The 21,569-nt window shown below is 54.8% G+C and overlaps 1 protein-coding gene across 1 annotated transcript in view; it reads right to left on the bottom strand.

Annotated features, from left to right (window-relative positions):
* Window positions 1-2,146: 2,146 nt before the first annotated feature.
* The window catches only part of Ppp2r1a (protein phosphatase 2, regulatory subunit A, alpha), a 28,692-nt gene continuing 9,269 nt past the window's right edge, over window positions 2,147-21,569 (bottom strand). The window contains exons 2-15 of the mRNA XM_005412660.2: window positions 18,552-18,642; window positions 15,209-15,309; window positions 13,911-14,143; window positions 13,040-13,187; window positions 12,764-12,919; window positions 12,176-12,290; window positions 11,996-12,066; window positions 11,373-11,507; window positions 7,990-8,163; window positions 7,683-7,743; window positions 6,852-7,006; window positions 5,770-5,912; window positions 2,411-2,502; window positions 2,147-2,277 (exon numbers count right to left, since the gene is read on the bottom strand). Coding sequence (XP_005412717.1) covers window positions 2,261-2,277; window positions 2,411-2,502; window positions 5,770-5,912; window positions 6,852-7,006; window positions 7,683-7,743; window positions 7,990-8,163; window positions 11,373-11,507; window positions 11,996-12,066; window positions 12,176-12,290; window positions 12,764-12,919; window positions 13,040-13,187; window positions 13,911-14,143; window positions 15,209-15,309; window positions 18,552-18,642 — 1,692 coding nt within the window. The 3' untranslated portion in view covers window positions 2,147-2,260. The remainder of the gene's footprint in view (window positions 2,278-2,410; window positions 2,503-5,769; window positions 5,913-6,851; window positions 7,007-7,682; window positions 7,744-7,989; window positions 8,164-11,372; window positions 11,508-11,995; window positions 12,067-12,175; window positions 12,291-12,763; window positions 12,920-13,039; window positions 13,188-13,910; window positions 14,144-15,208; window positions 15,310-18,551; window positions 18,643-21,569) is intronic.

The raw sequence follows: 21,569 nt of genomic DNA, 5'->3' as shown, positions 1-21,569 counted from the left end.
TACCACAGAAGGGACAGGCTTCTCCACAAGAGGAAAGTCACTTGTTTCGGTAGGTTCAACTCAAGTAGGCCAAAGGCAGAGAGACCTTGACAGTCGTTGGGTGTGCGGCTCTGAGACCCCAGGCCATGCCCAACGCTCAGCCTGGAACTGTGTTCATGAGCAGGGGCATGCAGAGGATCAGGAGAGCCAGGTCCCAGAGGTGGGCCAGGCTTAGTCTAGACCTCACGCTGAAGAGGAATGTCAGCAGAAGGCGGTAACCGGAGCCCAAGGTGAATCACCAACAGACGTCCCTGTGGTCACAGTTCCTCCTCCTGCATGAGCACACATGGCGCCAGCGACAAATGGCAAATATTTTAGCCAGCCAGCTACTGCTGGGGACCACTGAGGTCTGTTTGCTGGCAGGTAGATGAGAGAAAGGGCTCGACGTCCAGAAACACAGGGAAGTTCCTAATACCAGCAATTATGTTTGAGGCACTCCCCCTTCTCGGACCCTCAGGGAGCCTGTGACCCAACCTGGCCCCATTAGCAGGTGCCAGAACGCTTGCACCCCGGGCTTCGCTCCCCTTGCCCTAGGTCGGGGGTGGCGAACCTATGGCACACATGCCTGCGGCCTATATCCTTAAAAGCTCAAAAGGTTCCCTAGCACTCCCTAGGCTGTCTCTGGGAGTCTGCTGTTTCTGGCCATACAAAGTCTTCTATACACTAAGTTTCTACAAATAAGAAGTTCATACAGGTAGGAAAAATGTATCAGTTCTCATTCTAGATCCTCATCTGAGGAAGCTGGTTTTTTTTTTTTTTTTTTTTTTGTAACTGAGAAAGTCTGGTTTTCCCAAACATACATTTTGTTCTAAAGAGAGTTTTCTGCCAGGGCCATATTTGGGGTGCTGGTTCAGGGAGACCCAGGAGCCTGCCTTCAGGGAAGGGTTTGGTCAACTCTGCACCCACCGAGAAGCAGGCTGGCTTCCCCAGTGCACCGGGCCACGGAGGGAGGCTGACGGAGGCACTGACCCACCTCGTCCTCACGCTCACTAGGGCCACGCACTCCAGGTCCTGCTGCCGGAAGGCATGTATTTTTAAATTATGTTATTAGAAAAAATACCCTCTGGAAAAAGCATTCAGAGACCAGTAAAAATGACAAAACCCAAAGCACAGCCATCTGCAGATCTGACGCGAGCAGTCCTGCCTCTGCTCCCCCGGTACCGGTAGGAGCCTGGCTCTCTATGCCACGTGCTGGGGCCCAGGAAGGAGCAAGCAGCAGGGGAAACGCCTCGACTCTGGGCAGTCAAGTACCCCCGCCAAAACTCAGAGCTTCTGTATTAAGAAAAGGAAAAGATTCTGAGAACGAACGGTTCTGTTCTCCACAGTCCCCGTTCCACTCACTGTACGTCCTGCGTACCCGTGTCTCCGACACAGGGCCTCATCGGCAGCGGCGTGCGGGCCACTGCAGCCAGCCCTGACCACACGGGGCGAGCCACACGGGGCTCCCACCGGGAAGGTCCTCACTCACCTGGTGCTCACAAGCGCCCCAGGGTCTGGGCAACTGCCGCCCCCACCGCACACAGCATGAAGCTGACCCCTCTGCTCCTGCTCGCCACGTGCCCTGCTGATGTCTGCGCAAGTGCACTGTCCCACGGGCTGCAGGCCAGAGACGCCTTGGGGACCCCCACCTCCAGGCCAGCTGCAGTGCTGCTGGACCCCAGAGAACCCTCCCAACTCTGGGACACCCACGCGACAGCTCCAGGACAAGTCTCCCCACAGAGAAGGACAGCGTGTGGCCCTGGGGTGGCACACGCTCCTCCGTGCTAGATGGCGAAGAACCACAGGACTCCTTCTAGACTTTTATTTCTCTGTGAAAAGGGGATAAAAGGAATAAAATAAAAACAGCACAATTGACACAAAAAACCACTGGAGGAGGGGGAAGGAAGGGAGGTGGATAACAGAGGGCGAGGGGTCCCCATTACAGCAGCAGGAACCCGTGACCTGGGACACTCACATCTCTTCCCCACCACGGGCCGGGCAGGCGCAGCCCCTTCCCCCCGGCCGCTGCCCCGTCCCACCCTGTGCTTCCCCAGCCCCTTGGGAGGTGGACAGTGAGCAGTCTTCTCAGGCTGGGGAGAGAAGGAACCGTGCTGGGGGAGGCGCCTGGGGTCAGACCATGCACAGGGAGAGGCCGTCCACGGCGCTCACCGCCTCCCCGAGGGAGGCACGCGGTGGGGCGGGAGGGCGGACATCGGTGGCCGGTGTTGACTTCTCCTCAGCATCAGGCGAGGGACAGAACTGGAGAGCAGGGATGGGCCGGACTCAGAACGCAGCTCTCGGCCCCCGCAACTGCTCCAGCCCTGCTCCCCGCCCGGTACCCACGCCCTGCAGACCGCCTTCCCGCGAGGGCCCTGAGCGCGCGAGGCCTTACCGGTCAGAGCCTCCTGGGCGAAGTACTTGACGTCCACGTCCTGGTCCTGGGTCAGCTTCTCCAGGATGGGCTTGACTTCACTCTGGAGGGTGCTGGACAGACGAAAGGAGCGGAGGAGACAGTGAGCCGGGCTGGGCAGCGGGCCACAGGTGCGCAGAGGGCTCCCTGAGCAAGAGCTGCACACCGACAGACAGGCAGAGCGAGGGGCGACTCGGGAGCCCGGGCCGACGGATGGACACATGCACACCCCCGCATCAGAAGGCCCTGAGGCCGCCGGTGCAATTACTTCGGAGGGCGCCAGTCTGACAAACAAGGAGCTGTGTCTGGGGCCTGGAGCAGCTGGTCAGAGCAGTCCGGGAAGGCACACCACGGGAGACGGAACCTAAAGTCTGCGGCTGAGCAACGCAGCCGCTCACGGACGGAACGGGACTTTGCCGGGGCCAACAGTGCACCCAGGGTGAAACAGGAGCGATCACTCCATGCCCGCTCAGGTCGAGCCCGGACCGGGAGGAAGGCACTGCCCAAACCGGGCACAGGTCACGGGCCTGGTGAAAGGGTCAAAAGCGACGTTTTTGGCTCTGCAAGGGACCACACGAAGCATCGACCCTCATCTACAGGAGCCCCAGGAAACTTGCCTGCACCGACTATCAATAGCTTTGGGAAACCAAGGCAGATCTGAGAGAAAAAACAGAAGGCTGGGGCTGCGGAACTGAGAAATGAGCTGCGCAGGCTCCACGCATGTCCTTCCCGTAAGAGCCAGCTGCCCTGCCCCCGGATCCCTGCTCTCACCGGACACCTAGACGTGTTTTGCCTATTTTTGAGCTTTATGTCCACGGCACTTTGTTTTGGGTCTAGTTTCTCCCTTACTACAAGGCCTAAGAGTCACCACGTTGCTGCTTACGGCAGGCATCCCCTCTCCTTGCTGAATGGTTTTCTACCATATGAATCAACCGGAACTCAGCCTCTCCTGTGGACAGGCGTTAGGGCTGCTTCCACCTCACGGCTGCTATGCGTAAAGCTACGGTGAACACTCTTTCAAAGAAAGGAGCACTGCTCTCCGGGATGCGGACGCGGGCGCGTGAGGGCTGGCCCCTGTGCGCACGGGCATTCACCCTCGCCACTGCCCACCCGTCCTCAGAAGGCTCAGCCGCTGGCGGCGCCGCCGCCGGGGTGAGCAAGCAGCAGCGCGGCGTCTTCACAGCCCTGCCGGCAGTGCGCAGCGATACCTTACAGGGGTGTAACCTGAATTTCTCTGTCCTAACGATGCTGAGTGCCCTGTCGCTGCCTCCTGGCCATGTGGAGAGCCCCTCTCTGAAGGGTCTGTTCAAATGTTTGCCCGTCTCTTTCTGGGACTCGTCTTACTATTTCCAGACAAGCATTCCGGGAGAGCCCTTTAGGAGAAATGTTACTGCAAATACTCCCCCAGCCAGGGGCTTGCTAGTTTACTATGAAATGCTGCCTTGTGATACACAGTTCTTCGTTTTGCTGAAGGCTACTTTCTCCATCTCTTTCTTTTACTGTCTAGTAGATCTGTGTCCACCCAAGTGAGGAAGACGTCTACATTTTCTTTTAGAAGTCTTCTTTTATCTAGGCTGTCATTTCAAATTAATTTGCTTATGCACCAAGGCAGTTTCTTCACTATTTGGACAGCCGAGTGCTCCGGTCGTTTTTGGAAAATATGAGCATCTCCTCACTGAACTGCAACGGTGCCTGCTTTCATGAGTTCTTCGGTCCATTGCTATAGCCCTGATTCTGTGCAGCAGTTATCTGTGAATTTCCTTGTGCTGCAACCTCACTGCTTTAATTACAGTGGCATCGTAAGTCTTTGTATCTGGGAGAGGAAGCTGTCCAACTCTATTCATTGGGGTTGCCTTGTGTTATGGCTTCTGTCTAGTTTCCCCTCAAAGTCTCATGTGGTCATAGCTAGGGCTTTTTCAGAGGTGGCTGTATCTAGGATATGTGACACTGGGATTAATTCATGGTGCAGTGCTGGGATCAAGAGCACTAGGATGAAGGGTGTAAGTACTACCAGCCCTACGTAGCCTGGGTAAGATATAAGGGACAGAAAGAGCTGCGGTCGTCCTTTATTGCTCTGCTCCCTTCTGCCCACCATGGACTCTTTCTCCTCTGTGATGCCTGTCTGCCACACCACCCTGCCCCGGAGCCAGCCAATTATGGACTGACTTTTACAAGACGTAAGCTAAGTAAACCTTTCCGCCCTTAACTTGTAGGTTTGGGGTATTTTGTCTCAGCAATGAGAAAAGTACCTAAGACACCTTGGTTAATTCAGTCTTTGCATTCCTATAATGTTTCCAGAATCAACCAGTTTTCCACTCATGAATCTGCTGATATTTAATAGGTCCACACCAAGTTTAAAGATGAATTCAGGGAACCGTCCCATGCATGGATATTGTGTAGGTCCTACATAAGTTTCTGAAAACAATGTTTTATAGTTTTTACCAGAGATGTTACACATCTTTCAGTTTATTCCTATTTGATGTTTGTTACACACCCACATGTAAGTATAAACTATATATAGTATATATGTATATACACACATAGTATTATCAAAATATATGGTGAATGTTTAAATTTAAAAATTTATTATCGTGCAAGAGACACTGCCATTAATCCCTCTTGAAATACTCTCCCTTGCTTCAAACAGTTACCCCTTGATTCTTGCCATTTTCTGAAGCAGTGTGGAAGTCTTTCATGTCTAAGAGAAGTGATGAAAAATACGCTGACCGCTGCTGCCACGTGCCTTCCGACAGAGGCCGGCCATGAAACGCTACAGTGCGTTCTCATCCACTTCATTTGCTGGATCTGGCGCCGTGTGACCTCTGTCTCTTCCCCAAAGTCAAAATAAGCAGAAAGGCAAATACCTTGAATGGAGTCAGGACACGGAGGCAGCCATGAAAACCCAACTAAAAACACTCATGAAAAAGGACTTGCAGAACTGCTTCAGAAAGACAGACTGAGTGCATCTGAAATGAGGAGGAGGATTCTGAGTGGAATTAATGCAAGTGTCTCCGCAAATTTTTTTTAGAATTTCAGCCCTCACAGTATTTTTCAGTCACACCGTTTATCTGTAAAATCTTGTTAGTTTCATTTTCTAGTAACTTATTGCTAGTCTGCAGAGCTGCCAGCTGCTCTTTCATTCCATTTTATGGTGCAGGCCATGTGAGTTCTCACTCTACAGTTAACAAACTGACACTGTGAAGGGGAAAGCAGGGCCTGAGTACGCAGAGCAAGCAGAGAGCAGTCCCAGCCTCAAAGCCTGAGCTGTATCTTTACAGGTCAAAGACCAAGATGCCCAGAAAAAGCCCCTGCTAGCGTGTGAGGGAGCCCCCAGGCCTCACCTGTTGTCCAGAATGGGGCCTATCTTCTGTAAGGACTTGGCCACATTGAAGCGGACGTTGGCTACTGGGTCCCCAGCCATACGCAGGACTGTGGGCAGCATATGCTTGGTAGTAATGTCCTGCCCACAGACTTCCGACAGCACCTAGGGGACAGCGAGGGGCACAGAGGTGATTATGAGAAGTTCACGGCTACGCCCCACCTTCCTTCCCTCCCGCCAGGCCTCCTGGACATCTGGTCCAGGTCGAGGCTGGGCAACACAGAAGGGTCTGGCCCCAGAAGGACCACCCCAAGGACAGTTTATCTCCGGAAGCTCCCAACTCCCCTAACACCATTTTTCCACTCTGGGATGTCCTAGTCTTTGTCCTCAGACTTACTTCATTCTCTGGGGATGGGCCTTGATTCTTAACCTGAGATCCCTCCAGAATGCAATGGCACGGGAAGAAATTACTAGACCATTTACATTTATTTCTAAATCTCATCCCTTACTTTCTAGCTCTGAGTGATTTATGTTATCAGTACATGAGATAACTGTAATGATAATGAACATAAATAGATAAGTATACTTCTTCTATATGGTATAACTGTTCTAAGCGTTCTGTATGTATAACAAGATTAACCTTCACTACGCTAACCAGCAGCATTAATCCCTTACAGGTGAGAAAAACTAAGCATTAAGTGGTCAGGTAATTTCCCCATGGTCCACAGTTAATGTGTAGTAGAGTCAGAATTTAAAATGAGGTCTCACTCTGGAGCCGCCAGCTCAGCCACTCCATCTTACCGAAAGTGCCCATCTGCTTAGCAGGGAAGCAGAGGGTTCTTGGGAAGTTCTAGAGATCACGGCTCACACAGGCCGTCTCCCTGCCTGGGTCTTCCCCCATGCAAGTCCCTGCCCACAGCGGCCCCGTGACCTCGCTTTTGGAAGCCTCAAGGCATGACCCGCACTTCCCCAGGACTCATGCCTGCGCCCGGGCTCCCTGCCATTTCTCCACTTCCAAGCTGGCTGTCTCAGCAGAGGCTCCTCCCCAACCCTCCCAGGCACGCCAGCTTCCCGAGGGTGAGCCGGCGGGCGGCGGATGCTCACATTGATGCAGAAGAGCGTAGTCATGCGGTGCAGGTAGTTGGGGTCTCCAGACATGGCCAGGACCTTGGGGATGATCGTGGCATGGGCCCACTCCTTCCCGAACTTCTCCACCAGCTTCTTCAGGTTGCTGGTGGCTGCCTCGCGGATGGCATAGACTGCAGCAGGTGAGGGTAAGAGGGCAGGTGACTCGGGTGAAGGGCTGAGGGGCACGGGAGTTAAGAGTCATACTTGCTATCACTTCCTGAGCAGCTTGTGGGGCTGGGCCACTGGTCAGCCAATAAACTCAGCCCAAACCGAACCAAAGCAGCAGCCCACGGTTCATGCAGTGTCTTCTCACACGGTACCTTTCCAAGCCTCCACTTTCGGCTTCATTATACAGAAAGGCCAACCGGTTCTGAGAAGGGGCTTGGCCACGCTAATTATTTAGCACGTAGGACTTCATACAGTGTTTGGTAAAGAGCAGCATTAACTAGTATCTTCCTCCAGCCGAACAAAACAATGAGCAGTTCTCACCATACCCCCGAGACTGGGATGAGAAATCCCATGTTTCACAGAGTAAATGTACGGCCGAAGGGTGGCAAGAGATTTTTGTAAGCTTTGACCGAGAGGAGGGCGGAATTCACACAGGCTGTCTGCTCAGGGGCCCTCTCACACACGCCACCAGGCAGCCCTGGGCGACCTGCTATGTTCCCGCCCAGCACGCACTGCTCAGGGTGCTCCAACAGCAAGGCGGCGGGTCCCTGTGGCATCCAACGGCAGGGAAGGGCCTCGGCCCACCTTCCCGTCCTTCCTGGAGCTGTCTCCTCTCTTCTGCCCTCCCGGGGGACTTACCGTGATCCACGAGCCAGGCCATGCACAGTGAGTTCAGCTTCTCGTCGAAGAATTCCACTCCCTGGGAGGAAAAGGTGGTAAGGGCTCAGGGAAGAGGGGGCAGGGAGTGGTACCACCGATCCCAGGAGAATTACGCCCACCCCAGATCGGACCCTTCTCAACCTCGCCTGAGGCACCCCTCTCCCTCCACCCTCTTACTGAACTCCACCTAGTTCTAAGGACCTATTTCCTACAGCCCTTCTCCCAGGCCCGAGGCAGCCGTCCTGGCCGACACCAGGCCTCCAAGCCCCCAGGCCTCCTCACTCACCAGCTGCCCGGCCAGCAGGGGCATGTACTCGATGATGGCCAGCCGCACCCGCCACTTGGCGTCCTCGGCCAGCTCCACGATGGCAGGGAGCAGGGACTGCGAGAGCTGCCGGATGCCGATCACCTCGTTCACACAGTCCAGGTTGGAGATGATGTTCAGCCGCACCTCAGGGCACTGCGGACAGCACAGGGGAACTCAGAGAACGCACTGCACGCGCAACCGCTCAACTCCACCCGCTTCACAGAACCAACCTCCCCCAAGGGCGACTTCACCCACGCCAGCTCTAAGCCTGGGGACACGCTGGAGGCACACACAAAGCAGGGAACACAGGTTAACTGGGGAGCTTTTTACGCCGTGTAGCAGGATCACAAGACACACAGCCATTCTAACTTGCAGGAATTGCAAGGAGAAAATGCAGTGCCGTGCGGGGTAACAGGAGCGCAGACATGGCTCTCATCCTGGCTCTGCTCTCTGACAGCTCTCAGCTAGCGGGAGCTCCTCAATGGGCGTCTGTCTGTGACACGGAATAGGCACCTAGCCGCAAAGGGTGGCTGGGGCTCTTAAGAGTAAGGTGAGGAGCTGAGAATTTAGCTCAGCGGCACAGCACCTGCCTGGCAAGTGCAAGGTCGCGAGTTCGATTCCCGGTACCGGAAACAAAACAAAACAACAAAAAAAAGAGTAAGGTGGGGCTGCAGTGTGTGCCCCATAATGTGACTCTGCCAGCTTGGACCCCAGAGCATGCACCATACACATACATCTCCAGCCCAAAAGGTGTCTGCTGAGAGAAGGCATTTTTGGGGGAATGTTCTTTTTAATTTTGATTGGCACATGTTTGCAGTATACACATTCATTCTGGCAGGTGGTACACGTACATAATGCAACTTAATTCTTTTTCTTATTCAGCTCCCTCCCCTCTGAAAGCATGGTTTTGAACTGCTTCCAATAACCAACATTATGAGCTCTGGTTCAGTGTGCACCAAAACATCCCAGCTACTGCCATAAAGCAGACGAAGACATTTGTAAAGGAAACACACAGACGCAGTTAGTTCATTAGTTCTTTTACCCATACTGGAGCCCTGTCCTGGATCACGTGCTCCTGAACGGCGGACACCGTAAGTTACTCCGCTTTACATGCCCGCTGAGCGGCGCAGCGGAGAAGTACTGAACTAAGTCAATGACCACGTGAGCGAGTGTTCAACAGGCGCAGCTGGTCCAGTTCTGCACATTCCAAAGAAAGGCCTGGCCCACGCGCTGCACAGAACTTCTCGGCCCCTCGCGCGTCGCACTAAGTGAAAGTGTCTTGGTTTGCCTGCGCCTTGAACCACAGCGGACGGTCTGTGTCATCACTGCCGTTTACGGTGGGGATTCGGGCTGCTTGGCATCCGTCTGACCTCTGAAGAGGTGGACACTGAGTAACTAAGGTCAGCCACAAGGGCGATCCAGGGCTGTGCCACCGCCCACCAAGGAAGCCCTGGCCCTGAGCCTCAGGTGAGCCTCTAGTTGGCAATTCTCCATACACGTTGCCCACCAGGTTCCTGGGGAGTAATAGCGTCCCCACGGGTCCACGGGGAGAAACATGGCAACATGGTTGGTCTCTCCCACATGCTTTTCTTTTGCTGTTTTCAATCTGTGTCCCTGACTGTGCTGAAGGGATATGCGAGTATAATCAACTCTCCTGAGGTCTGCAGGTTGTTCTAGGTTATTCCACCGAAGGGTAGTCTTGCGACTCAGACACGGCAAACAATGAATAAAACATGCAGTCACTGGGAACCTTACTTGGAACTGTAAAAAATATAAATCCCTTTTTATCAAAACAACAAGATTCTCTGTGAGGAATGGAAGACAGCTGATGCTGTGCTAGCTTGTCTGAGGCTAGAGAAGACGTCTCAGAAACAACAGTTGCCCTCCTTACACTGAAACAATTTGCTTCTTCGAGCCCAGGACACTTGGGGAGAGGGCAGGACTGCTGGTGCTCATCAACCTGCTGTCTTACTTTTCTGTCACACCCTTTCAATAGGCCACTCCTTGGAATGTTTGTGCAACACTGTTCACCTACGATGCATACATTGACATGAATGACTCCTCCGCAAGCTGCCTCAGCTCTCCCCACAAGGACGTTGCATCTAATGTATACGAAAGCTTCCTTGTCCTAGTGGTACCAAGAGGCATTCATGTTCTCCTCTTACCAAAGCAAAACCTTAAAAAAAAATGTCTTCCACCAGAAGTTTTACACCAAACATAATCCTCTGCCTTGTTCTACCTTAGGTCCCTCAACTAACGGCTCTTTGGGACCTGAGCCCACCAGGTCCCAAAGGTTCCCTGAAGAGCTATGTCTCAGAAAAAAAAAAAAAAAAACCATGCAATGACTAAGAGCTGCTTATCCATCCTCTCTCTCTCAAAAGAGAATTCTGGAGCAGGGACTGCCGATGTGACCACCTTCACCTGTCTGGAATAGGAGCTAATTTGCCTGCAAACCTGTGTGAATCTACACCTAGCTAATGTTATGAAAGCGCTCCATTAGGGAAAAAGAGACTCAGACAAGCAACATCACTAGTCAGCCTGGCCCCGCTCAGCCCCCGTGGACCCCTCCCTTGGTCGTCCTGAACATTCCAGCCACCTTATTCATCTCTTCTTTGTCTTGGCCTCAGGGATCTTTTCTGACACCCAGATCTGTCCCAGTTCCGAAACTTCCCCGCAGGTTCAAATCCCAAGTCCTTCCCCCACGGTCACCCCTGGCCTCTCCAGTCACCACGCACAACAACCTCTCTTGTCCTCCGTGGTCACATGACCAGTTCAGGCCAATGGGGGTGTGAGGTGTTGTAAGCAGACAGGATGACTGCTGGCCCGAGGAGGACCAGGCCTATTGTCTGGTGCCCGCTCCATGTACAAACTGTGGCAGTCACCTCCGAGTCAGCCAGAGCTGAGGTCAGCAGGGCTAATCCCCCAGGGTGGGACTGCTGTGAGAGCAATAATCCTGTCTTGTTTAAGCCCAAGTATTCTGAAGTCTCTGTTACAGCACCCTTCTCTGAGCCCTAAAGAGCTTGAGGACCCGTGCCAGCACCTACAGCACCTCAGTGGACCCACGAGAGTGCCCGCCCACATGCCCGTCCCACACTGGTCTTGAAGCCCTCTGAGAATCAAGATTGTTTCGCTTTTCCTTTTTCATACCCCCAAGGCCCAGGAAAAGACAAGCACAGAGGCGAGGAGACACAAAGCGACGGCTGATAAAAGGTGAGTGATCGCACAGGCAGCTGTGCCCACAATCAGCTCAGCGAAGACCTGGGTGCCTCTTCAGAGTACGGGACTCCTGGTCAACCTGGGGAAGGAGTCTCCCTGCGTCACCTCTAGAAACACAGAGCTGACATCCCTCTTGGGCCTCTTACCTCATCCTTCAGCTGAGCCAGGAAGAGGGGCAGGAGGTGCTCGATGGTGTTGTCCTTACCCAAGATGGGTGAGAGGCCCATGATGACGGAGGCCAGGGCGGACTTGACGTGTTGGTTGGCATCTGACACCAGTTCCTGAGAGGAAGAGGCAGGGGGAGGCCCCGGGGTCAGGGAACCCCGCGGCAGCACCGAAGACCCAGCAGGCAGCTCTGGGAAGCGCTGAGAAAACGGCCACCACCGGCCCTTCGCACTCACGCAGCACAGGCAAGGGGAAGGGGGACGCACACTGTCGTTCCTTCCTAGGCTTAAATACCCCTGCCCCAGTCCCAAGTTCTGTGGGTGAGGACACTCGGTCCCTTCTGAAGGGCACGCAGAACTCGCCCTTGGCGAACTCCCCCAGCGTGGAGGCTGCGGCCCGCCGCACCGTGGGGTTGCCCTCCTCCGAGGTCAGCCCCAGGCCGCGGGCTCTGCCCGGAGTCAGGACACCCAGCTGTTTCAGTGACAGTGCCTCAAGGTCCTGCAGGCCTGGGAACCTAGTCTGCCTCTGGCTGTCCCAGTGCCCAGACTCCCTTCCTGTGGAAGCCTCAGGCTCACGCTGTTCCTCCCAACGAGCTCCCTGTTACCTTGATGCAGGGCAAGATCTGGGTCATGATCACGTTCTCCCGACAGTCGGCTGAGAGATTTTCACAGAACTCTGCGGACGAGGGAGTTAGGGAGGGGTGAGATGTGACGCCCTGATCCCGCCCCCATCCCCCTGGACACCCCCCCCCCCCCCCCGGCTGTGTTCTGGGCACGGCACCAACCTTTGACCTTGTGGGAGGCTGCGGCCCTCACCTCGGCCTCACAGTCCTTCATCAGGTTCTGGAAGGCAGGGACCAGGTCTGTCTTGGTGATCTCAGGCCCCACTGCTTTCTGGAGCTGCAGACAGGGACCACAGGGGCGGGGAGAGTAAGAAGGCATGGCAGCCACTCCGATGAGGACAAACAAAGGGCCACAGGAACGGGGGCCACAGCATGGGCGAAGGAACCACCCAGAGATCCAAACCCAGCAACACTGCCTGACCCCAGGCCAGGCTTTCCACCTAAGTCTTGGCTTCCTCAGAAACAAAAGGAAGACCACAAGGGCACCTACCTGGTAGACCTGTTCGCACTACAAATAGCAATAGGTCTCCTTACTATTCAGGGGACTTTAGCTGTACTTTGATACCTGATCCAAAAACATTCTAATGCTACAGCAGCGGAGTCCAACAGTACCCTCAAAGAGATCTCAGTGCTCAACACCCGAGGACCGTGCTGCTCCGCTGGAAAACCCCAGCCCCTGCACGTGGCTCAGCCCTTCCCCTCAGAAGGGCTCAGTGTCCCACCTACAGGGGTCAGAAGCCCTTGGCCTACCTCTGTGAACTTATCGGCCACCATGTAGCGGACGCGCCAGGATTTGTCCTCGGCAGCCTGGCGCAGGGTGGGCATCACCAGGGCCTCCAGGTCCTCTTGGGGCAGCAGCTGGGCGATGTTCACGCACGCCTCCACGGCCAGCAGCCGCACAGAGTCCTGGGGTGAGGATTGGGGCAAGGGGAAGCTGACAGAGGCCCGGCTGAGCTCTGGGGCTCGCTCTCCAGTGCGGGGCCCGCCAGAGGGAGGGGACGTTGGAGGGGCCGGGCGCAATCTCACCTGCTCATCAGAGGCCAGGTTGGAGAACATGGGGATGATCTCACTCTTGACGTTGTCTAGCTCCAGCACCTTGGCGAACTCCCCCAGCTTGGAGGCTGCGGCCCGCCGCACCATGGGGGTGTCGTCTGAGCACAGGTTCCGAAAGTACCTGGGGGTGGGACGGGGCTCAGGAGGAGGCCCTGGGGACCCCGAGGCAGCAGGCAGCACAGCAGGGAGGAGCACTGAGCACCGCTGACGTGGGCACTCGAGTGTGGGCTCTGGTCGGGTGATGACCCCTCTCAGTCTTCCTGGCCTTTGAAGTGGGGCTGACAGCAAAAGTAGCTCCTGGGCCAGGGTGAGGCCTGAATGAGGTAACAGGGGTGGGGCCCTTGGGACCCATCCACGGTAGGGGCTCCAAACCGTCTGTATGACCACGTAAAATACTCAACTAAAACGCCACCGCAAGCCTCCTCCAGCACTGAGCGCCTCAGTTAGAGGGGCAGGGACCAAGGCAGGCACCTAAGCACAAGTGCTGTGGACTGAGTAGGGGCTGGGGGCGTGGCGTGATGCTCAGACGTTTGAGAAGGTTTTGGACCGGGGCAGGCCTGCGTAACATCAGACATCCTGCACTGAGTGTTTTTCGTGCCAGCTTCTGCTCTAAGTACTCTCCACATAAAGACTCTTAATAACTAGTGGGTGGAAGAAGTCCATGGAAGGAGCCCTGGGGCAGCCGCAGTGTCCGCAGATCACTCTCAGGACAAGGACGGGCCCTCTGAGGGATGGGGAGGTGGTGGGCAAGAGCTGGAGAGCGCGGGACACCAGGGGCCCACGCAGATCTGGACTGGACACTGAGCCGCGGGCCGGCTGCGAAGACGGGCAGGGCGGGACTCACTGTCGAAGCTCCGCCTTCACTGCACTGGACACGCGCGGGTAGCAGACGGAGAAGAGGCCGCAGGCCGAGGTGCGGGAGGTGAACCAGTCGCCACCCGCCAGCCGCTTCACGAGCGGCACGAAGTGGGCCTCCAGGTCTGAGGGCGAGTGCTCGTGCGAGATGGCCCGCAAGGACTCCACCGCCTTGTCCCGCACCACCGTCTCCTCCACCGTGGCCAGTGACTCCAGGGGTGGCTGTGGCGAGAACACGGGTCACTGGACAGGCTCCCCGCCACCTCAGGCCTGCGGCCACCTTGGGCCCCTTGGGGGCTCATTTCTGAGTCTTCTGATCAGCCCATCCCACCCTAAACCCACGGAGCCTCCCTCGAAGGTCTGCACTGGGAAGTCCTTGAAAGGGCTTCGCTACGGTCCGGGAACCCTAAAATTACTCCAGTCCCTTCCTGAGGAAAGGGCCCCTGCTGTCCTTGGCTTTTCAGAGTGCATCGATCGCCACCGACACTGGCTGACACCTACATACTCTGTAGCAGGGCCACTGCTGCACTCCATGCTGCGCTGCTTGGTCGGCCTCACTGAATCCTGGGAAGCAGTGCTGTCCTCACTTTAGAGGAGTCTAGGCCAGAGAGAGGCTAAGGCACCTGCAAAGGCCCGGAACAGCTACACGCCAGGCTCCCAAGCCAGGCCACCGGTCTCTCCCTCACCCTCGTCCCAACAGCAGCTCCTTTTAGTATCCGACCTGCGCGTCTCTAGCAATCACACGCAGACAGGGACGCACAGGCAGCGGGCTGGGTCTGCCAGAGTCAGACCGACCACAGCTCTGCCATTTCTTAGCCATGTGACCTTGACAGACTGCTCAACTCCGGCAGCTCTACACGGCTTCTCTATTAAGAGACGCTTCCCACGCTACAGGGCGGCCAGAACAAGGACAATCACAGCGACTGTCGCACTCACTACGTACCAAGTGCTGTTTAAGTCAGCTATGGAGGAGGGTGTTAATGGCTCCGTTTACAAAGGACACTGAGAGGTCCAGTTATTCTCAGAAGTCACACACCCAGTAAGTGCAGAGCCTCACCTGACACTGGTCAGATGTGGCCCAGGGACCAGCACCGGCGACAAGCGCAAGCTCCGCATACAGTACTAACGGCCCCACCGGGCTGCGGGGAGAACCTGACGTCTGAGGCCCGTCTGTTCTCACGTGATCTCCAGCCTGCCTTACACCCTTCTTTGCCCCTGGCGGGCAGGACCCAAGCCTGACCCCCAGGACGAGGACAGCGGTGGGGGTCTCCCAGCTCCCGGACTCACCAGCAGGCAGTGCACGTACTCTGGGCCTCCCACCAGAGTGGTGAAGGTTCCCAGCTGTTCCGCCAGCGCCAAGAGGACCTCATCCTCGTCGTAGATGGTGTCTGTGGGGCCAAGACGGCTCTGTTACGCGCGTCCCCCACCAAGAGCGAGCCCACCCCGCGTAAGCCGTGCTTAGGCAGGCAGGCGCCGCGACGCTCCCTCACGCTGGCTGCGCCCAGCCTCCCCACCTGCCCCTGGCCGGCACAGGGACAGAGCTACAAGCGTGGCCTGCAGGACAGCGCCCAGGTCCCACTTCTGCCCTTTGCTGGGTGAGCGACGCCACCTTGCTGAGCCCGTCTGTGCTCTAAAAGTGGTGCCGGCCGCTGTCCCCTCCAAGGGGCAGGCAGCACAGGACGGGGAAGGGGAGGTTTTGTTTTCCACCTCTCCTTGTCTCCCACCCTCAGCACTACTGGATCAGCCAGGAACTTCCTTCCCGACTGCCAGGACGTTCTTTCCCATCTCTTCAGACCTGGCTCAGCCACCTCTCGTTGAAGGACGTCCGGGATGCCCCTCCACCAAGCTTGGCCCCTTCCCTAGCTGTACCTTCCCTGTGCCCCTAGCGTCCTTATCGCAGGCTGCGGTCACCTGTGCGCTGGACTGGCTCCCGTGTGCCCCCGCTCAGCACAGCAGGAGCAAAGCTGAGGCTGCTGAGTGACTGTTCCACACTACGCCTAACCCAAAGGCATCTCTCCCCGGGCCCAGCCGCCCCTCCCAAGGCAGTGAGGTGTGCTGGTCTCGGGTAAAACACGCTGATTGAGTCCCTGCTGTCCAGCTGCATTTAAACCCCGAGTCTGTGCCACCTGCAAGCCAAGGAGAGGCCTCCGGAGAAATCCGCTGATGCCTCAACCTCAGAGTTGTAGCCTCCAGAACCGCAACACCAATTTCTGATGTTCTAGACACCATCTGTGACATTTCGTCCCTGGAAAACTAATACAATATAGAGGTTTTCCTTTCCTAAAACCCATTCTCAGTGTTCCATAGGTAAGAGTTCGTAAGGGCTTTTAGGTTGTTTGATATGAAACAGTGCTTTTCCCAAAAGACACAGCGCATGTGCCACTTGTTATGGCTAGAAGCCCGAAGCAGAAAGAGTACGATGACATTACTTTGAGCCAACAGCTCAAAGAAACCTGCAAATCCTGCATTCTTCACCAGCCTCCTGGCTCCCAACCAGCTCTCCCCACAGCGCTTTCTATCTGATTATTAACATTATATTATTACACGTGAGGCTACGATATAATAAAATAATACTTGTATGTATTGAGCTCAAACAATCTTCACAATGACTCCTGTATGTACTATACGACGATTCCTGTTTCACAGAGGAGGAAACAAAGCGCACGCGGCGGGACTGAATGCAGATACGCTGACTCCACAATCTCTGCTCTCCGCCGGCTGATCTCAGGCGGACTTCCTGCCTCGGTCCCTCTCCTCCTCACCCGCGCTTCCAACACAAACTCTGCACGTACGTAACGTCTGCTCTTCTACATCTCATCTCCCTTTACCCTCCACTGTACGTGGCTCCCGTCCCCATTTACAGGGTTAGACCTTCAACTTAAGGCCAGCAAAACCCTACCCACCATCTCTACCTCCCCCGACTCTCCGCGAGCACTCCCTGGAGACCACTCGCTCGTCGCCCCGCTGGTCACCCTCACCAGGCTGCCTTCTCGCCACCTCCTCACAGAACTGCCAGCAGCACCTACTGAGTGCTGAATGCTTCCTAGGACCAGGCTCCGAATGGAGCACTTCGTCCTCACGCAGCTCTGGTCAGGACTGCGTAGAGCCCATCCCTGGGAAGGGAGATGAGGAGACACGGTGAGCCGCCCACGCTTTCCCAGCAGGCTGGTGGCAGAGCTGCCTGCTTCCAAACCCAGGCGCCTCCAGCTGTCTTCCCTGCTAACCTGTAAACACACACTATCCCGTCGTGCCTCGCTCCCCGCTCCAGGTGTCCACGGGAGACTCCAAAGCTGGAGTCTCTCCAGCAGTTCATCAGTGGAAGCCACAGGGCTTGGGGTCACCTGCTCAGCACCGAGTGTACGGTCACCTAAGGCTCAGGTCGTGTTTGGTCAGACGCTTTCACTCCTCAGTCGCTAGCTTTGCCACTGTGGGAAGTCAGTGAAGCTCTTCAGGCCTGGCCTCCGTTCCCCGTTTCAGATGGGGTCAGGACATGATGTTGACCGCCTCCCTCTCCGGGATCATCCCTAGGTCCAGGTGAGATGACTGGCTACGGAAGAACATTCACTAGTGACAGAGCACTCTCACCTGCAGTTGCAGTTTTAAACGGTGCACAGTATGAGGCAGGGAGAACAGTGAGCAGAGGGTGTGGTATTAACTACAGACACGGCACTGGGTGTCTACACACCTCCTCAGGGACAGCAGGCTTTGTAACAGTCTAGCAGCTAACGTTTAAGCAGCACTTAGCAGCTACCAGGCGCTATCACAAGCTCTAACAGGACTCCCACTCTCCCATTTAATCTGCACACTAGCTTACACTAGGGAACCTGTCTACCCATGAAGATCTAACACAGGCAGATGTGAAACATCTTGCCCAAAGTCACTGCCCTGAAAAATGGGAAAGCCTGGATTTGAAATCAGGCAGTCAGAATCCCCAACTTGTGCTATGAATTAACACTGGCAAGTCTGAAGCCAGAATGACTATACAAATATCCTCCCTTAGTCACTGCTTAATAGTTCGATTCAGATAAATGAGTTACTTTCCTCAGTACAACACAGCTGCCTCACCTACAAAATGGGAACACTAGCATTAGCTGCCTCTGGGTGCTGCCATGAGACTGATGTGGTGAATGGCGATGGGGGCCTATGTTCAAGCACACAGGCAACACTGTAGTCACATCACATGAACTAATTTCACCAAAACCTGTCTAGATACCAGCTGGCACATAGTAAGCAATTATTATTGATCTTTCATGCTCATGTGAATGCTATAGTGTGGGCATGATTATCTCTATATTATACCTGAGAAATGTAAGCAACAACGAAACAAAGAAACCTGTCCAACATCACCAGCCAACAGTTGGAGATGCAATTCAAATGGGTTCTGTCTGTACATAGACCCTTCCACGGGGCCGGCCACCGTCACACAGACCAGTGGTGGTAAACCGCTGGCATGCATGCCACAGCATGCCATCGCTGATTCACACCGTTCCCTCAGGCACTGCATTCCACCTCCTCTGGATCCCTGTCCGGCTCCACAGCAGGGGGCAGACACTTAGAATATGATGTTTCTCTCAACTCTGGCAGGATCCACCCCCAACTGACCCACTGCACTGGGCGTTCACCTCCTTACCTGTTAGGAAGGGCAGGAGCTCGCTTCGGGTCCTTTCAACCCCTAGGGCCAAGGCAATGGTGGACAGCTTCTTGATGCTATTGAGGCGCAGCTAATAGAAGAACAAGACAAGAGGGGAGAATGTTAGGGATCCCAGGCTCAGGAGAGATCCACAGCTCTTGAAGCAGTCAGGTCGGTCCCTGGAAGCCTTGCTGCCTCTGTGTGAACATGCTCAGCACTAACTTGGTAAGCACCTACCAAGCAATTCTGTGACCACAAGTGAACCGTTAAACAACAACAAAGGTCACAGCATCAGCAGAAAAGCCAGAGCATCCTTTGAGTCTTACAGAGAACAGCACCTACTCAGTTGCACTTTCTAAGATCTTTCTAAGATTTCACCATCTTTGCCAACACACCCTGAGCTCTGCTTCATGTTCCTTTTGCACCGAGCACCACCTAATCAGCTGGCACTACATTTCAACAACAGAAGCCACATCTACAGCATGCTCACCCTGGGACAGGTGTTACACTAGGCCTTCACACCCATGATCTCATTAATTCTCACGGCAGCCCTGTAAGACTGGAGCTATTTTCTGTACCATTTTACAAAGGGAAACAGGCTCAGGGAGCAACAGTTCCTTCCCAGCATCACAGAGCTACGATGTCATGGAATAGGCATCCAAACCCAGGCCCACCGGCTAACAATGATGATGAAAGAACAAACACTATCGTGATCTACTATAGGAACAAGAGGCGCATCATCAGCGGTACTGCTGGTCTGATCACTAGTACAGTGGGCTGCATACTGGCCTGTCATATCTGGATACACATATTTTGGTTTTCAGTCGCTGTTCCTAGCTTGTACTCCCACCTCGAGGCAGGCCACAGAAATCAGAATTCCTCTCCCCATACAGGAGCCACAGTAACTTAACCCTCCAGCCTTTCTCTGAGAGCGGGCCACAATGGAATTCTCTGACCTTCCTCGTCTGATGCTGAACCTTAAGACCACCACTTTGGAGTGGGTTCTGTCCCACACCTGGAGGGAGGGTGCTGTACACAGGCCAAGAAGAACGCGGAAGCAAACAGGTCTTTCGAGGTTTCCCGGCTCAGTCTATGAGCTTCAGGTCACAGCCTGTTTGTCCCATTATTTCCTGGCACAGCTGTCAAAGCTTCTGTCGTGCCCATGCAAGGCAGCCTGCACAAAACCCCAAAAGGAGAGGTGCGAAAAACTTCCAGACAGCTGGACATGAGGTTCCCGAAGGGCAGCACACCCAGAGAGGGCACAGCAGCCTTCTCCTATCCCTTGCCCTGGGCATCTCTTCATCTACATCCTGTGAAATATCCTTCATAACAAGCTAACAATAATTAGTTCCCTGAGTCCTGTGAGGCATTTGAGCAAATTAACTGAACCTCAGAAGGGCACTGTGGGTATCCTTTATAGCCAGCGGGCCAGAAGCACGAGTGAAGCAACCCAGGGCTCATAACTAGCATCTAAGGCCAGCACTGAGGAGGAAGCACCTCAGGACCGAACCCTCAACCCGGGATCTGACACCGTCTCCTGGTAGCAGCTGGATTACCGGATTACACAGCTGGTGTCTGCTTGTTTGCTGGTGGGGAGAAAGCCTCGTAACTTTTAGGGCCACAGAATTTTCCGTTTATTGTGGTATGGGAACAGAGGAAAAGCAAGCAGTTTGTTTTTCCAATACACAACTTTTAAACAGAGGGTTGGTCCTAGACCCAACGACAGTGTCCTTTTAAGAGGGGGAAAGGGAGAAGACACAGAAGTCCATAAAAGGCATGGCCAAGGGAAGATGGAGATTTCAGAGCAATACATCCACAATCCACGCCAAGAACTGCCAGCAGCCCCCAGAAGTTAGGACAGAAGTACACGGAACCCATCTCCCTCAGAGCCTCCAGAGAAACCAGCCCTACCACTCCTTGATGTCACACTTTTTGGCCTCTACAACTGTGAAAGGTTAAACACGTTGTTCTAGACTACCTGGTTTGTGATTTGCTGCAGCAGCCCTGGAGAAACTGACACAGATAACAGGTCTAACCTGAGACCTCTCCACCCGCAGGAAACTGAGGGAAACTGAGGCTCAGGAAGGTAGCCGCCAGCTAGGCCAGAACTGACAGGGCTCAGGTCCAAAGCCAGCTGTCTGTGTGCTGGCCGCCTGTGGAAGCCGTGCTGTTACTCCACCTCCACCGGCACCTCTCCAACCCAGAACCCGGAGCGTCTCAAGAACACAATGAGGTCATAAGTGACGGTGGAACATGGGAGCTGGAGAGGGAGCCCTGACGGTCACACAGGGGAGCCCTCTTCCCGGAAGAAGGGGCAGAAGACAGGGACTGGGACAAGGTAAGGAGCAGGCTCCCTCTGCCTGCCTCCTCCTGGGCCCCACGCGACAGGAAAAGCTCTAGAAGTGACTGACGTCCCGCACAAGCAGTGGTCTCTGGTCAGGTTTAAGTGTCTCCCTGGGGTCACAAACTGCTAACCATCAGGAAATGCTCTGGTGAGAAATGCACACGCCAAGTTTGTCATATTTGTCCTACAGTGTCAGAGGCTTTCGGACCACTTGAGCTTCAGGGGGCCCCAAAAGTTCATGTTGGCAGTTAAAGGACCTCAGGATGAAGTACTAGAAGACCTGCAACTCATTTTCAGCCGTAAAATGAAATGTACACAGACACAGACCTACAGAAAGGAAAACCAAATCTGGCAGACACTCCGCTCAGCGGACCTGGGCTGTAAGCGCACAGGCGCTCACTGTACCGGCTGAGAGGTCAGCGGAACTCTCTAGAGTGTCAAGCCATACTTGCAGCTTTGCAGACCACAGGGTTTCTGTCCCAACCACTCGGCTGCACCTTCACACAGCAGCTGCAGAACCAGACGTGCCATCGAAGGCAGGAGGCAGAATCTGACTCGCAGGCTGCATTTTATTGTCCTTGGTACTAGTCTTTCCACATTCTTGTGCCTGCAATTTTTCATTATAAAATATTGTACTGACATATGCTGTTTGAGTTCCTCCTTTCCCTCGGGTT

This window comes from Chinchilla lanigera, unplaced genomic scaffold (assembly GCF_000276665.1).
Source record: "Chinchilla lanigera isolate Chin_1 unplaced genomic scaffold, ChiLan1.0 scaffold00157, whole genome shotgun sequence".
Classification (NCBI taxonomy): domain Eukaryota; kingdom Metazoa; phylum Chordata; class Mammalia; order Rodentia; family Chinchillidae; genus Chinchilla; species Chinchilla lanigera.
Note: the sequence above shows the minus strand (reverse complement) of the source record. Positions and strands in the feature narration are given on the sequence as shown.